Source organism: Pteropus vampyrus, unplaced genomic scaffold (genome assembly GCF_000151845.1).
Source record: "Pteropus vampyrus isolate Shadow unplaced genomic scaffold, Pvam_2.0 Scaffold107, whole genome shotgun sequence".
Taxonomy (NCBI): Eukaryota; Metazoa; Chordata; class Mammalia; order Chiroptera; family Pteropodidae; genus Pteropus; species Pteropus vampyrus.
The window spans coordinates 5,786,399-5,803,905 of NW_011888888.1; the positions used below are offsets into that span (position 1 = coordinate 5,786,399).

The 17,507-nt window shown below is 32.4% G+C and overlaps 1 protein-coding gene across 1 annotated transcript in view; it reads right to left on the reverse strand.

Annotated features, from left to right (window-relative positions):
- LOC105295536 (voltage-dependent calcium channel subunit alpha-2/delta-1) overlaps positions 1–17,507 on the reverse strand; it is a 205,835-nt gene that overhangs the window by 99,978 nt on the left and 88,350 nt on the right. Inside the window, exon 8 of the mRNA XM_023533631.1 lies at positions 1,170–1,328. Coding sequence (XP_023389399.1) covers positions 1,170–1,328 — 159 coding nt within the window. The remainder of the gene's footprint in view (positions 1–1,169; positions 1,329–17,507) is intronic.

A 17,507-nucleotide genomic window follows, 5' to 3' on the forward strand; every position in this document is an offset into this window, starting at 1 on the left:
TCTTCTTGAGAACAGACGGTCTTATTTACTTCTATAATTCCAGCTCAAGCACTGTGACAGGAAATTGTGAGGCACTCAATAAACATTGGCTGAATGAACAAATGAATGAATCAACTAATCGGGCATCTTGAAAACTGTTTAGAAGAGTCATTTAGGGAACAAAGTCAGGTTTGCAGAGAAGACCATATGTAAGAGTTTATTCAGTGATTCAGCAAATATGATAGGAATTATGAGCTGACTCTGCACCAGCCATGTGCTAGTCATTAATTATAATAACAATGATTATGACTCCAACACCAGCCCAACAACTTACATACACATGAGGTGTGCTATGTGTCAGATTCTGTAAACAATAAACAATCCTGTTCACAACCCTCTGATGTACATGCTATGGTATCCCCATTGTATAAGTGAGGAAACCAAGGTACACAGATAGTAGGTCCACACTCTTGACTGTAGCGATAATATTGTGTCTTGAGAGATTCAAAACTGAATGATGGCTCCTACTTTTAAATAGTTGAAAGTGACATAGATGACATGGCCATTTGAAAATACAGTCCACAGTAAGATACCCACTATGATATGGGGCAGGCAGTAGGCATGCCAGAGTCTAACAGTCTAGCTCTAGACATCGATAGGTGATTTGTTCAGGGGAATCTTCTCTGAGGAAGGAATTCCTGCTCTGGAACTTATCTTCCTAGTCACTTTAATGTCTACAATTTGAACTTTTTTATACATTTAGGAACAACTTAAAGACTCAAACTAGATGTTTAAAACTAAAATATATCCAGCAACCATTTGATGATTAAGAGCACAAGTTTCCAGATAAATACTGTAGTAACTGAGATAAGAAAAAAATGATCTAAATACACAAACTAATTTTTAAGTGCTTATACAGTATTAATAACTTTCCATATGTGTTTTTAAACAGTGTAAAAAAAGATGAGAAGAAAGATCTAAAAGGAAATCTACATTTTTTATGCTTTTTGAATTTTGTATTTAGAAATACAAGTAGTTTGAAGATTTCTACTGCCTGGACACATCTGTTTTCTAAATAAATGAAAAACAGCACCTTTATTTCTCCTAGATAGCAGTAACCATGAGGATATTGAAATTCAGCTACTATAATTCAATAATAAAAGAGCAAAGGGGATGGTATTGATACTTACATTAAGCAGCTGTTCAAAAGCAAAACTAAAGCCCTTCTTATAATCTGTGATTCCTTTTGCTGTAATATTATTTACTGCATCTTTCAACACTTTCTTGTTTCTTACATTTGCTTGCACAAGGTGCTGAAAACAGCTTACATCCTGGGCATTGCTGTTAAACTGCAAAAGATAAAATATATATATATATAAATATTAAAATCAACGATGTAATTTTTGTTGAATTTGTTGTTTATAATTCTCAATACTGTTGCACTGCTTTCTCTTTCAAAAAAGAAAATGGAATAGATTGGTAATAAAAGTGCATTAAGGATCAAGCAATACTTTCACCTAAGCTCCAACTCATACTGTAATCCTGAGCCTGTCACTTACCTCCTGAAGCCTGGGTTCCCTGATTATAAATTTGGGATTTGAGTTATGTGAAGTCCCTACTAGCTATCACTTTTCATGAGCATTAATATGAAAAAGTCTAATAAATAATGAAATGTATTCAGAAACCAGAAATGATATGATAATGCCTGTGCAGGATACAGGGAAAAACTGAATATTTTACTTGCTTCACCTAAGGGCAAACTAGATGGAAAGATAGTAGACCGAATTAAAGAAACAGAGGTTTAATAATTTAGAAATTTGAGAGTAGAGTTTTCCTATGAGGGTTAAAGCAGGAAAGCAATTTGAAACTGTGAAGAACAACTGGTGGCTTTCTAGAACTATTAATCTAGAGGTGATATACAGACTATAGTGGAATCAGGGAGGCAAGACAAAGGGCGAAAGATTATTACAGAGTTATTGCTGTAAGTGATGAGGGCCTGAACAACAGAGGCTACAGGAGGAGAGAACATAAACACCAATGACACCTGCCCCAAACCGAAAATTTGAGAATGATCACCAACGTAATTTCACCAATCCTATAAAATGTATTCACATAGTTCACTGGCTATTTCCAAAAAAGATAAGAACAGGAGGACTGCAATAAGATCCTGGATATTAAGATGAGTAGGATCATGCTATCATTTATTAACTCTGCTATTTTTAGAATTCCCTCAGGCTCTTGGGGCCTAGACTGTCATATTGGCAAAATGAGAATAATAAAAATATACTTGTTAGGAAGTGGAGGCTAGACACATTAAATGTTGAAGATAGTCTCATATCAAAAACATAATTAAATGATTTCGATAGGTGGATTACAAGCCAAAAAGTTTATTTTATAAGCTAATATATATTAAAAATACAATGCATCATTCTTTTTTCTCTGAAGATCATGGAAGCCTAATTATAAGGTGCACTGCACTTTTCAACAATCCTTTAAGCAAATATTTACTATTAGTCTGTTATTTCAAGAATTATGGCAAGTAATAGTTTTGTGCCTTCAGACGACATTAAGTAAACTGGGTTTGTGCACACATATATGTATGTTTGTATGTATATAAGCACTTATATGGCGTTTACTATGTTCTGCATTCACTATACACTCTATAAATATTAATCTCCTCTTGGCAAATGCCCTGCAAGATGTTATTATTATCCACGAAGAAATAAGCATAGAGGTTAAGTAATTTGTTCATAGTTACATACTAAATAAGTGATAGATAGAATTCAGACGAGCACTGGGGCAAAAGTCTGGGATTTTAACTAGTCCCACACAAGCTCTCAATATATTACAATAAATTATGATTACTTCTGTTAAGCAACATAATATTATGCTCTAGAAGACAATATCAGGGGAATGGGTTCTAATTTGGACTGTGAGCAGTTAGGGGAGATTTCTGGGGGAAAAAAAATGGAGAAAGAATATTACAGGCAAACAGAACAACATTAAAAAGGCCCTAAGGTGGGGGGAGGGTATGGGAGCCTTTTAGTGAAACATAAAGAAGGAGTTTAGCTCAGTCACATATGAGGACAAATGATATAAAATGAGTTCAGGGAGGGAGGCTGGAGCTAGATCATGCAGGCATCTAATGGAAATATGAAGAATTGGTACTTTATTTTCTGTCAAATAAAAAGTCATGGAAAGATTTTAAGCCGAATGTAAAATAATTTAATCCAGAATTTTAAGAGGTCACCCTAGCTGTTGTTTGAGAAATGGATTTAAAGTAAGCAAAATACAGAAGGAGTGGGGATAATTAGAAGGCTGCTGCAGTAACCTAGCTGGAACATGTAAAATGGCTTTATTTGTAGAGATGGTCAGAAAAGGAGAAATTCCAGATTTTGGAGGAAGAATCAATAGGACGTGGTGGTGGATTGCATATGTGGTTGAATTAAGCAAGTGGTGGTATTGTGAATGATTGCCAGCTTCCAACGGGGTCATTGAAATGGCCAGGGACTGGAGAAGTGATGGGTTCAGGGATGCTTCAGGAATAGGGAAGAGAAGTGCAGAGTTCAAGTGAGGGTGAGTTTTTAATATAAGTGAGATATGCAAATGGGATGTCAACAAATCATAACATTTAAAGCATGAAGCTCAAAAGAAGTCTTGGTTAGAGATTAGAAAAAGCTTCGGCATAGAAATTTGGTTTAAAACTATGTGAAATAAAGGTGAAGTAGAAGAGGAGCTCTTGAGAAAAGTAAATAAGGTTCAATTCCTTCCCATGGAGGTGAGAAAAAAATAAGGTGCCTGGACCATCCTGGATGATGAGAGAGAGAAAAAAGTCTCAGGAAGAAGACATTGCATTTCGGAGACAGAGAAGATGAGGACTTACTGAACTCATCCATGCTATGTGCAGTCTCTGTGGGGGCAGAACCCAGTGGAATGCACTGAAGAACAATGGGGAGTTACAGCATGTGTGGAGGCCTGTCTTCAAAGCCCGTTGACTGGGAAGCAGAGAAGGAAAAGAGGGTGATACCTGTAAAGGTGAACCTGGGTTGAAGGAAAGGCTTCTTTAAAATGAATGGTCATTAGAGCAAGAGAAGACTGATATGAAAGAGTGAACAAAGAAAATGATGCTGGAAATAGAAAGAGGTGGAAATATCTGTTTACTGTTTTATATAAGTTTGAATGTGAAAACTTAGTCTCTTCAGATCCAAATCTAACTCCCTCTTCCTCTTTCATCACTTTTACATTTTTTGATAATGTGACACAATTTTAACCTATGTTTCATTTTGAAAATAAAAGAATGTGAGAATTCTCATTTTAGAAAGTAAAGAAAAATAATTTACCAATATATTAAAACATCTAACCTTAGAGAATTATTAGATATGGTTATAGGAAATGTTATTAACTGATTTAGTTAAACCATGAATCATGATAAAATTACAAGTTCTGCAGAAAATGAACACTGAATAATGTATTGCCCTGAGTCTTCTGACTGGCCTTGACCTGCTTTTAACACAGAAAAGTGAAGCATCTCATTAAATTACTTCAACACAAACTGATTAAATGTAAATTCAATTTATTAAATACAAATTCAGTAGTGTATAATAGAAATATTATAATTATATTCATAATAAAACATAAATAATGCAGAGAAAGGAATAACTTACAAAGGATAAATCCCTATAGCAAATCTTATTCTCCTAAGGAAAAGAATTAGAAATTTTAAAAGTTCTAAATTAGAGAGGTATATATTCACAGACATTTTATACTCACCTGCTTTTAGAACAGAAAAAAAAAAGAATGGGTTTATTTTCATAAACTGAAATTGCAGCCTTTGGTAACATGTGTCTGGATTTTAATTTATAAACCATGCATTTAATATGTAAACCACATATATATTAAAAACCTTAGGGCAAAAGTTTAATAACATATCATTATAAAACTTTGAAAAAGCATATAATTAAGGAAAGTAGATTTAAAGAGCCCTGCTTTTGTCATATTTTAAGAAAATACTTCTTTTAAAATTATATTTTTAAACTAACCCTACGGAGTCAGAAATCCAAACTAATATCACACAGATTTCTTTCCTGAGCCCTCCAAAATTCAACCAAGTAAGTCCCTTATTGGCATTGCTGAAGAAAATCTCTGCCAGCATCTGAGAAAGGAAGGTGTGTGGGGTTATGTGAGTTTCTGGGTAGAAATCACGAAGGACTTTGCATCTCTACTTCAGCATTTGGACATCCTTTCACTTCTTTCACATATTCCGTTCCTTCTGCCTACACTTTCCCTCTCTTCTACACTTGGTTTTTCTACTTACTTCAACATTCTTTCCTTCTAAAGGCTTTCATGACCTTCCCTCACTAGGTCAAGTCACTCTATCATAAACTCTCCTAGGCCTACATATAGCTCTTTCTTACACATTACAGTAATAACATCATACTTCTTTGTATGGTATCTCGATTGACTCTGGATTAGAAGCCCACATGGTCAAAAAAAAAAAAAATGGCTACCCCACCATTGCATTTTCAGTACTTGGCATATAATAAGTATGTTATAAAGACTTACTAAATAAATGGAGTTTAAGAAAATTAAAAGATGATGTAAAATGTTGATCAATAGGCAAACTATAGACTTATTAGTGTAGTAATCGTATTTTAGCTCTACAATATGTTGTTAAACTTATACATTCATAAATATAAAAAAAAAATGTCCAAATAAACATTAAAATAGTCAAATGAAGATGTATGTAGAACATGTAGCGTAGAGCCTGGCACAAAACAGATGTCAAATCAACTGCAACTCTATCATTTAAAAAATTGTTTTAGTAAAAAAATTAGTATACTTAATATTGAAATGAAAATAGATTCCTAGATTCATGAGAAAGAGTCAGATAAACAATTAAGATAAATAAAATATCAGCTTTAGTGAGCTTTAAATAAAGTTCACTAATGGGATGATACAAGAGCCCTTCAAACATCAGTTTAATGTTTAAAACAGTCTCTCAGATAACCATGAACATTAAATTTTGATGTTTCTAAAAACATTCTTATTAAATATCATAGTCAAGTACACATGTCAAATTAAAAGATACTTTAGGTCCAGAACAAACTGTTAATTTCTCAAAACCTTTGGATTTGTAAAGGCAATATCTATTTTCTGATCCTCTACTGAGTAAGAAGTCACTTCATAAAATACTCCTGAGAGATGGGGGCTCTGCTGCTCTTTGGATTAACCTGGATACAAATGATGAAATGCTGGCACTGCCTTGATATTCAGCATAAGTCAAAGCATCAAGTGCCTGGAAAGCAACCTTGTCTAAGAATGGTATCTGTAATACACGTTCATGAAGCACCAACCTTTGAAAAGATTGGTGGGCTCAAGTAGTTTTACCATAAAACTTAAAAATTAAAAAAAAAAAAAAATTAGAGGTAATATTCTTTCAGTTGGCACTGAAGAAAAAAAGAAATGGCATTTTGAATATCTGTCTGACCATTCAGTATACTTTTAATTTCTATTCCTTTCCATCATCCATGGATTCTAAACTCTGATACAGGGAGACTTACTTTAGGGTACTTTGTACATTGTTTAGTCATAAAACGTTATTTATGGGGCAAAATTGACATAATTTATAATTCTTTAGTTTTTGAAATATTGTTCTAATCTATTTCCTTTCTTTTTTGCATGGAAAGATATATATAGTGCAAAATTGAGAGTTCAAACTGTAGATGATCAGCAAAAACAAGAGATCGAATCCAGACCTTTGGAACATGGGCATTTTTTCAAATTGTAAAATATGAGTAAACTTCTTAACATAATTTAACAATAAATAATCTATAGAAAAATTTATATTATATAAAGTAATTAGTTTAAATGCATTATCTAAATTTTAAAAACTTACAATTTTGCATGGCAAGCAGTACAATTACAAATTATGAAGTTATCCACATTTTGGACACCAGATGGCGATGCAGGAAAAATAAAACGGAAGTGAACAGCCTGTGATCTTCAAAATCTTGGTTAACTTTTATTCTTATTAGAATTACTTTTAATGTACTTTAACTTTCCTATTTTATATAGAAAATATGGAGACTATAAAATGTAAGAAACAAAATGATTATCTTAAAATCCAGAGAAAATAGTTGATAACATTTATTCATACACATGCACCTATCACCCGTTAAGAATGATTTTAAGGTTCTTTATCTATTGTCGAATTACTTTCCAAAATTTCGCATCAATTTACAATTTATATGTCACAATCTTATTTCATTCTCATAAACACTTAACATTGTTATTGCTAAATTTTAAGTAAAAAAAAAATATTTCAGTATAGTAATTACTTGAATTTCTTTGATGGTTAATGAAGTAACATAATCCTGGGAATTGTAAGTCATATTTTTTTTCTATTTTGTTGCTTAGATTCTAATTTTAATTTTTGAGCCTATTCTTTATGATTTCATAAAACAATGTTATGCTTAGAATACTATCCATCAATCAGGTAAATATTCAGTTATAGTCTCTACTAATATTTGATGATTTTGTTTGCTTATTTTACACTTTAGTGTTTAGTCATGGTGGAATTTATTTCTCCAATAGTATGAGGTAAAAATTAGAGTAATGTTTTTTTTTCAAAGAGCTAGTCAGTTTCCCCTTTTATTGAATAATTACTGGTTTGTTATTCATTCTTTATAATAAGTTACAATTTGGAATAAACTTCTAGAATATTTTTATTTCTTTACTGTTTTCCATATTTCATCAACTTCTTACTTTTTAATATTAATAATAAGAATATTAGCCAACATATACTGAGAATTATAACTGTGCCAAGGTAAGCACTTTACATGTATGAATTCATTTAACCTTCTCCAAGCTTATGATTTTAGTTTTAATATAGTTTCTATTATACTGTTGAGGAAATGAGGCTTAGAGTGCAAAGCAAAGTGCCCAGAGTCACACAGTAACCAAGAGTCAGAAATCTGCTTCTAACCCAAACACCTGACACACTCACTCTACAGTGTCTAATCATTTTCAATGTATACCAGAGGAGGAAGTTGACAAATTGTATTCTATAATACTTTTTCTTTCAACTGTCTTCCTATTAAACTTCAGAACTGTTCTTTTGTCAAATTAAAATTGCGTTTACCAAATAAATTTGAGAAAAACTGACATCTTCATACAAGTCAGCTTTTCATTCCAGGAAGAATTATTCATTAATTCCACATTTATAACTATTTCCATTTCAACTCTTTTACATATACATCGTATATTCTTTTCTCTGTTTTAAAATGCAGGTCCCAGATACGTTATTAGAAGTATTACTAGGTAATTCATGATTTTTGCTAATGTGAATATAATTTTAATTTCTATTAATCTCTGGCTAGGGAAAACCAGAAGATGTGATCACTCTCCCACAGAAACACCAGGAATATCTTTGTTAATGGCATTCTGGAACTTGAACACTCCTGTCCTGAAATTGACCTTGCTGTAGCTCAATACTGACTGCTGGTTTGTGTTTTTTTATTGTTGTTTTTTTGTTTTTCGCCTATTGTATAAAAAAATTTGATAAAAAAATTTCCACTTTTTAATTCCATTTAGGAAAATTCCATTTAGGAAAACCAGGTCTAGTCCAGGCCCTACCTCTAATAAGCATCAATGGCTACAACTGATACAATTATCTCCTCTGAGACCTCTTTAGGTCTCTCCTTTCTGAAATGAAAGGTTTTATTAGATAGCTGAAAAAGCCCCTCATATTCTAAAATCATATCATTTAGCTCTGATAGTTTTAACTATCAGGGAAAAAAAATTACATAAATGAGTAGGAATAATAAATTCTGTATATGTCAAAAGAAAATGGCATCAATAAAATAGTGAAAATACTGGCAACATTATCAAGTTAAAATTTGTGTTTGCCTCAAATTATAAACCATCGCCCATCAAAACTTTAGCTAAATGTTTTCATTTTTAAACAAATATTTCAATTAACTTTAATAATGGCATACACAAAATTCAGTCTGTTGACCTTTGTTGAAACATTGAATACATTTCTACATAAGTCTCAGTTGTCATTTTAATATATTCTATTACTGTTTTGACACAGAAAACTTTTAAATCTAATTATATGCCTTTAGAAGAATTTCAAACAATTGAGAATGCTATGCTTTTGCTTCAAAAGTAATTTGTATTAAGCTTCTGACTCACTACTCGATATTTATATTTTCTCAACCATCTTTTAATCAACCACTGTGCAATCCTGATATAATAACACTTGTCCGACTAGAAATATGAACAGCATTTTCTCCATCATCTTGAGATATAGTAATCATATTAGCATTATTTATATTACAATTATTTTTTCATAGCCCTGTGGAAATTTAAATGCCAGCTCCCAAAGATGAAGCTGTAATAAAATGACCAAATGATCATATACTCTTTATTCTCTTCCTTTTCGCCAACACTATGATACAGAGCTGGCCAACGTGTTCAATATTTCACTGTACTTAAAGCTGATTACTTGGAACATCTTCCTTACTTGAAAATAGAGCGGTTGTAAAGATTGCTGGATTTACCTAAAAAACACAAAGAGAATGATATACATATCTAATCTATTTGCAGAGATACTGCAACACTGATGAGTGAAGATAACTCCAATCTTTTAAAAACACAAAGATATTTTATCACTGATTGAAATTTGTTATAAAATTCTAACATCTATGTAGCACTTTTTTCCCCTAGCACTGTCATGATTGACAAAGAAGTAGAGTCAATTCAAGAAGGACCACTATGTGCCTTGAAATCTATACACAGTAACATTTGAGCAAAAGAGCGTTTCTAAATTCAAAGAAACATCCATTCCTGGCAAGGAAGAAGCACAGGTATAAAGATAATAAAGAACAAATGCATATATAAAATATCAGATGGAGAGATATGCTACAAACAAAAATGAAGTAAGGTAAAGCGATAGACAATAATTGAAGTGATATAGTAACTAAAACTAGAATGATATTGAAGACATAGTCATCAAAGAAGGCCTCTATAATAAGGAAGCATTTGAACAAAGACCTGAGCAATGTGGGGCGATAAGCATGCAGCTGTATAAACTTGGAAACATTAAGACTCAGGGTAAACAGACGTGATTACTAATTTGTACATATCTGTAAGACATGTACCTAATGGAAAGAACAGATCTGTTTTTTAAACAAGGTTATTAACATCACCAATGAGTTCTAAATATGAAGCAGCATCTGGGATCACCATAAAATTACCAACTACAGTCGAAGAAATTACATTCAATCTAACTCAGTTCCATTGAGATCAAATATTATATATATTACATAACTATTTCATATATATGAAATACATATTTAAAAACTTAGAGTATGATATAAATTAATAAAAATAGACAAAAAAGATACCTATTAATAGAGCATAGGGTTAAAAAAGAGGAGAGATTTCGTGAGGAGTGAAAAAAAATTGGAATATATTTTAAAGGATACAATAAGCATGAATCATTTAACAAAACACTAGGAACATAGTGGGAAAAAGCAAATGCCAGTATTTGCACCTGAAATTTATGAGACCTTAACATGAAAACTGTCACTTTATGACAAAGCCTCTCACAACAGAACATACAATAAAAAGGCATTCATGTCTTAGTACATGTTTCCAAGCTCTAGTGAAGACATCAAAATTCTCATAATGAGTTTTTACTCTCTTAGGATTTTGCTGAAATGAGATTTTGCTATTCAAAAATTAAGGTTAATGTCTATACATTCTACTAATAAGTACCTTAGTACAGTATCACTTTATATTTTAATTTCTTTTGAATTTAAACCTGCTAAATAATAAGTTCAAATATGACTGTTTAATTTAATTGAAGTAACTGTAAGCAACTCTGCCAAGACTATATATAGTTTAGATCAGCCTTAGTCACTCTCTTTACCTATATTCAAAATTAAATGAATAACTGTACTTTGAAAAATCTTATCCAATAAGTACAAACCTACATCTGTGCTTACTGGGCATGGAGTCTTTTCCTAATCCTCAAGCCCCAGCAAATAAGTCAATAATATTTATATTTTTAAAAACAATAGTTCAGTTCAAGATAAAAGCATTCCCTCTGCCTCACTTACTTTGCTATTTCTAAAACTACAAATGCAACTAAATTTTAAGTACCAAAATCCATCTTTAATGTGTCATGTAATTAATAGAAAAAATATTTCTCATGCTTGTCAATACCTTATAAACTTTCCTTATACTTGCAAAGCAATTAAGTTATACTTTGGCAATTTTTTTTTTAACTAAATGACCTTGATTACTTGCTCTATTATTATGATCTCTAAATTTTCCTAAAATTTCAATCTTTTCTTTACAGTTTATAATTTCTTTTGTGCCTTTTAAATGAAGATAATTTTAAAAAGTAACCATCTTTACCTTTAAAAAAAGTATGATAGATAGAACTTTGTTTTTTAATGAACGTAATTCTACTCCTTCTTCCTGTTTTTTGAATAATTCCCTTCCAAAAAGGAAATGGCTACAAAATAAACACTTTCATAAACATCCACAGAACTAGTAATTCTATGAAGTACCAAGATTTTAAAATCTAGGTCAATAATAAGCGTGATTAGTTATAATAAGCCCCAGACAGGTGCCCACTGGACTTTGCTGAATGTACCTTTGTAATGTACCCTGATTTCTTCGTTTCCTCATTGCTGAGGAATCACTTGAGAGATTTGCTAACTGCAGATTCTGGCTCCATCGGTCTGGGGTGGGGTTTGAGATTCTACATTTCTAACCAGTTGCCAGGTGCTGGTCATGCTGCTTGGCCACAGGCCCCATTTTAAGTAGCAAGAGTGTAAACGCCAATATTTTTGTTTGTTGACATAATTTAGATATGAATCAATATACAGTGTTCCTGAAACCTTAATAGATGACTATTTTATAAGACTTGAAATGAAATTATTCTCCTAGAATTCATTTATCACAAACTGTATTGGCATACCAAATATCTTTCATTTTACTTGAGCTCTGGCAAAAAAGAAAAGGGCCATTTTATAAGGGTCTAAAAGTAACTTTTTAATTTAAATTGTGCGACAACTTACAAATGTGCTTGTTATCATATGCAGAAAAGTTCCTAAACTAAGAAAACCATTAGGCATACTTTAGAAGGAAAACTGAAATTTAAAGCTCATAGGAAAAGGAACAATCCAAATTAGGTCTTTCTTGCATATAACAGTGCAATTCCATATTTAAATAAACCTCCATTCTGACATTAGTTGGTGTTAAACTGTCAAAAAAGTGAGAAATGTCTGAAATTTCACCTACTTGTAAGTTAACGAGTTAGCCTCCTACGGTTTCAGAGATGCAAGTCCTCTGGTCAGAGACAAAAGGCAGCTTATTACCCATAGCAATAACAGTAGCCACAGTGACATCTCTGTTTGCACCCAAACCCAATTCCCACAGGGGATATGGGGGAGGGCCAGAGGTCATCTGCACCAGCAGTAGGTATGTTTTGGGCAAGAAATCCCAAGATGAGGAATCCCTTGATCACATGTATCCTCCCCACCAGAGAGAGACAATATTGTAATTACTCTGCTATGTAAACCTCTTCACTATCCTGGAATGGACAAAATCTGAGCACATTGGCTGTTAATGCGTAGACCTGAAGAATTGTGACATATTCATGAAGAACCGTCTACCAACAGTCAGTAGAAAAGTACTGGAAGATGATAATAATAACTATAACCATAATAATGACTACAGTATGTAAGCACTTCACATGTTTTGTTTCATGGGGTGCTCAACAACATTCTGGCAAGTTAAATATGATTTTTCTATTTCAAAGAGGAAAAACAGATTTATAACCTTACTTAACTTGTACACGATCATATAACTAGTAATTTCAAAGGTTGTACATTGTTGATATGCAATTCAATAAGTACATGTAAGAGGCAGGATTATCTAAGAAGACTGGGAAGTAGGTCACTTAACCAGAGGTGAGCCTTACTAATGTCACCATATCATTCCATCATGATCACCCCTTTCCCAGCCTGTGTGGCTATGGTTCCTCATTCCTCATTCTGCACTAGCATTTAGAGAATGCTAGAACTGTTGACTACAATCTAGGCAAAGGGGAGAGTTTACTTAAAACAATTCTCTCTTACAACTAATAGAAAAGATATTATGAGGAATTATATTTTGATTATTTCTTTCTAATGAGTAATCAAAGACAGCATTTTATAATGATCACAAATTAGAAAAGCTTTCCAGAAGAAAACTGACCCAAAGATCCTGAATATAATCATAATATATGCAGCTAATTCTTAAGTAAGGATATATGTGATTTTATTAAAACATTTGACCTCCTTCCTCAGTTGTTAACTTTTTACATATTGTCCATAATCACCATACACTGGCTTGCAACTTCTAAGAAAATGTCAAACTCCCTCACTTTTATAAACAAATTCCACTCAGTGTGCCCACATTTGAAATTTTGCATGTAAATCAGAACATACTGTGATTCAATTGCTGCTCTTATCTACCACTTACTTCCATCAAAGACTATAACTGGATTAGTGGGAAAACAGCTCCATTATGCTTGCATTTAAGCTCTGCTTAATAGCAGGCTTCCTTTCTGCAACAAAAAACAGCCCTGGAGATAACAGAACACTAGGAAATGATGTAGCCTTCATTCTGACATCTTATACATGATTTAAGTATAAAAACTATTGTTCTTCAAACAAAAGAAAAAATTTAGAAATATAAGCCTAAAAAATGAGAGGCTTCTTGATTTTTTTTGTCTGGTGGTTCTAGGCAACTTTGGAAAAGTATTCATATAGACTGCATCATAGCTCTTTGGATGACTGACATGACATTAGGATGAGGATGAAGAGAAATGCATGAGGACTTTGTGGAAAAATACTGTCAAAGTTCATTACAGAATCACTACCAGGTTTCAGGTGCCTTATTATTATGCCTCCTTGGAGCTACAAAAGCTCAAAGTTATTATTGTTTCTTTCCTAGACTTTCAAACAATTTCAGAGAGAGAGAGAGAAAAATAAAAAATACATACACACACACCAAACATTACATATTTTGAAATACCTTAGAATTTCCGTATCGTTAAATTGTTGTTTGTATTTAATGAGAATATGTTAAAGAAAGTAACATAATTTTACTCTTTTCTTACCAAAATGTTGCATAAGAATTAATTCTCTTTAAATGTATCAATTTCAGACATTTTATACTCCTAAATAAAACATAGTAACAAAATAAAACTGAAGAATTTCTTTTAAACTATGAAGTTAATGTGGTTGAAATTAAATATATTATAAATGTAAAAAGGAACATGAAGTGTGATAAGAGCAAAAAATACAAGATAAAGTAAATAAATATATAAAAAGATATATTGCTTAGGCGAAATGTATAATCCAGTTATAGTATTTAGTGTTTATTTTCAATTATAGGAGTAATTGAATTCATATATGCTTTTTAAAGCCAAAATATAGTAAATTTCCTAAAAGAATTCTTCTAACAAAACATGACATTCTTCTTTAAAAATGGATAATAAATTTAGATTTAAAAAGCACTTATTTTTGTTTCATAACTTAATCAAATTTTTATCTTAGAATTTTAAAACTTCTAGTATTTTGGACTTTTATTTAAATATACAAAGTTTCACAACAGTTAGTAAACTCATTTTATATTTTTTTTCAAATATTGGCCACATAACTTTGTGGTTAAATCTAGTCTCACAAATGAAGATGGCTGTGCTCCAATTCTGTCTTCTCCTTTAGAAAAGTTACTAGAAGTCTCTTTTTCTATATCTGTAAAATTAAGTGTAGCGACATTATCTACCTCATATGATTGTTGCGAAGACTAAATGAGTTATAAAAATACGTAGAACAGTCTTGTCACATGAGCAATTTTTAAAAATAACTAATAATTCTGTATGACTTGCGATTAAGTTGAAGATTAATGCATTAAGTATTAATAAGATAAACGATGAACATAATATAATAAGATAAACAATGAAAACATGTCTACTTTAGATCTTCGTATTGATTTTCTGAAGGGCAAATCTATTGTCTGGAATAGTACAATCACGTAAAATCATTTAGTGACTTTTCAATCATGAAAATGTACTAAAGATTATTCTGAAATAATAATATTAAAAAAAAGTGTATAGTTAAGTAAAAACATTCTAAGCATAGTTGACAAAAATATTTATCACCTTATGGTAAATAATGACCATAAACAATTGAAGTAAATTTAAAGTAACTAACCTAAACAAGCCAATATACTAGGAGCAGAGATCAGCAATAAATTTCTCTGGGAGTAGTGAGAGAAATCACTATAACTTCATCTTTCAAATATCTTCCTGAAATATTTGCTTTACAATTTGCATGAGTTGTGCATCTTTCAATATTACTCTTTTTCCCCTACTTTTGAATATGTAACTGAGATATTTTCATAATTTTTAACTTTCGGTATTGAGATACAATACTTCCAGATCAAATGCATTCCCACTCAGTACTTTCTACAAACTTTCTACAAGTTCTATTTGCCCATTTACTTTTAGCTTACATGTTCAAGCTACACCAAGTGAGGACGCCCATGTAAAAATTTACAAAGAGCTATCAATGCACCAATAAAATCTGTATTAACCTGGTTCACAGAAACCACAAAGAAATATCTTGAAATTGTTTTTCTTAAGAAGTTAGTTAACAATTTTCTTTTAAAAAATACACATTTAACAACCATAATATTTTAAGGAAAAGCAAGGGTTTTTAAAACTTATCAGGCATTAAAAATCCCAATATCAATCCCATAAATTCTTTATTTTAATTAGGAAAAAAGTCATCAGTTGCTGTCTACTGAAAGCATAAAATTCATTCAAAGCTGTTAATACTGTTTAATGAGAAATTCTTTTAAAACATAGTTAATATTTATTGTTAGCATTGTTCAGTTTCTAACTGAGGTATCTGTGTTGGTGCTCTACCTATATTTCCATGCTGGCCCAAATTTAACTGCCCAGGATTTCTGGAGCCTTCTGCCTGTGCACATGGCGGCCTGGGAACACCAGGGAGCAATCAGTAATTTTGAATACTCCAGCACATTTTCCCCTTGGAAGAGATTACTCTGATTCGTGTAACCTACAGTGGTTCTCAGAATTGCCAAGAGGATTAAGCTCTCCTTACTCAGAACATAACTTATTAAGTAATCCATCATCCATTAGTTCTCCTTTTTCTCATGTATCACTTAAGTCTTTCCTAGAAGTACTTTCCAAATCAACCATTTGTACTTGGATCCTTGACTCAGGGACTATTTCTGGGAAACCAAATCTAAGTTGATATGAGCAGTGGTCTTAGGAAGCAGATCCTTAGGATGGGATTCTGGAATTAAATCGTTTTCCAGCCATGTAGTAACAAAGACTTCGCTGGTAACTGGCTGCATATCAGTCATAACTAGAGGCAAAAAAAAATAACCAACCAAACAAACAAACAAAAAAAAACAACCAGTTCTGAGGCTGTGGTATCACAATTGCTAAGACTTTCATCTGTAGTGATTAGAACACAATACAGACTGAGGAAGCGACATGCAGTATTTGAGAAACATAGTGATCATAAGGGTTAGGAATTAGTTGGTTGTTATCAAATTCATTGAAGAAAAAGACATCCTAAGGTCAGCAAAGTATCAACTAAGGGCAAAGTGCAAAAGACAGAAGATTTCTATGGTAGCTGATAAAGAGATTTTCATCGCCTGTTGTGAGAAAGTCAGTGTGTGCTAGCAATGGCATAAAATTTGCTTTTGAGAGTTACATAATTATAAAGGAGGCTGTATTCACAGTCTTGGCAAGTTTCTACACAAAAATTAGGACACTGATAGGCAAAGGACCCCAAGAGAAAATGAATATATCATGTGGATGCAATTGAAAACATTGGACTTCCAGATTCCTCTCTGTCTTCCTGATGGACAGAAATAATCTCTTCTCCTTAGAGGGTAGTGGTTTCTCCATTCCTAGAGATCATAAAAGATGACCCTTGCTCTTCTTAAGATCGATTTCATCTCACCTCATAGCTCTAAGCAATAGGTTAATCTCAACATGACAGAACTGGAAAACTAGTCTCTGCTCCATGAATACAAAAAGAGAATGAATATTCAACAAAAGAGATGCGAGGTCTGCCTAATATGGACCAGCAGATACTGAGATATTATGCCAGGGAATGGATGTTGAGGGGGGATCTTGGGGCAAAATATATCTGGTCAACAACTTGGTGTGAAGGAACAAGAAGCCTGAGATAAGAAAACACAGGGACTCCTGCATGATGGCAAATGGATTGGCTAGTTCACCAATGCCTTTAAAGGAGCAAGACTGGAAGACACTCCCCAGAGTTCTGGAAAAAAGCATGAGGATGGAGCTACGTGAGGAGGCATAAAATATACATACCTTTTTGTCTCACATCAATGAGCACTAGAGACCATTTATCACAAGGGAGGTACTGAACAGTTGGATGGATAAAATGATTTGTCCA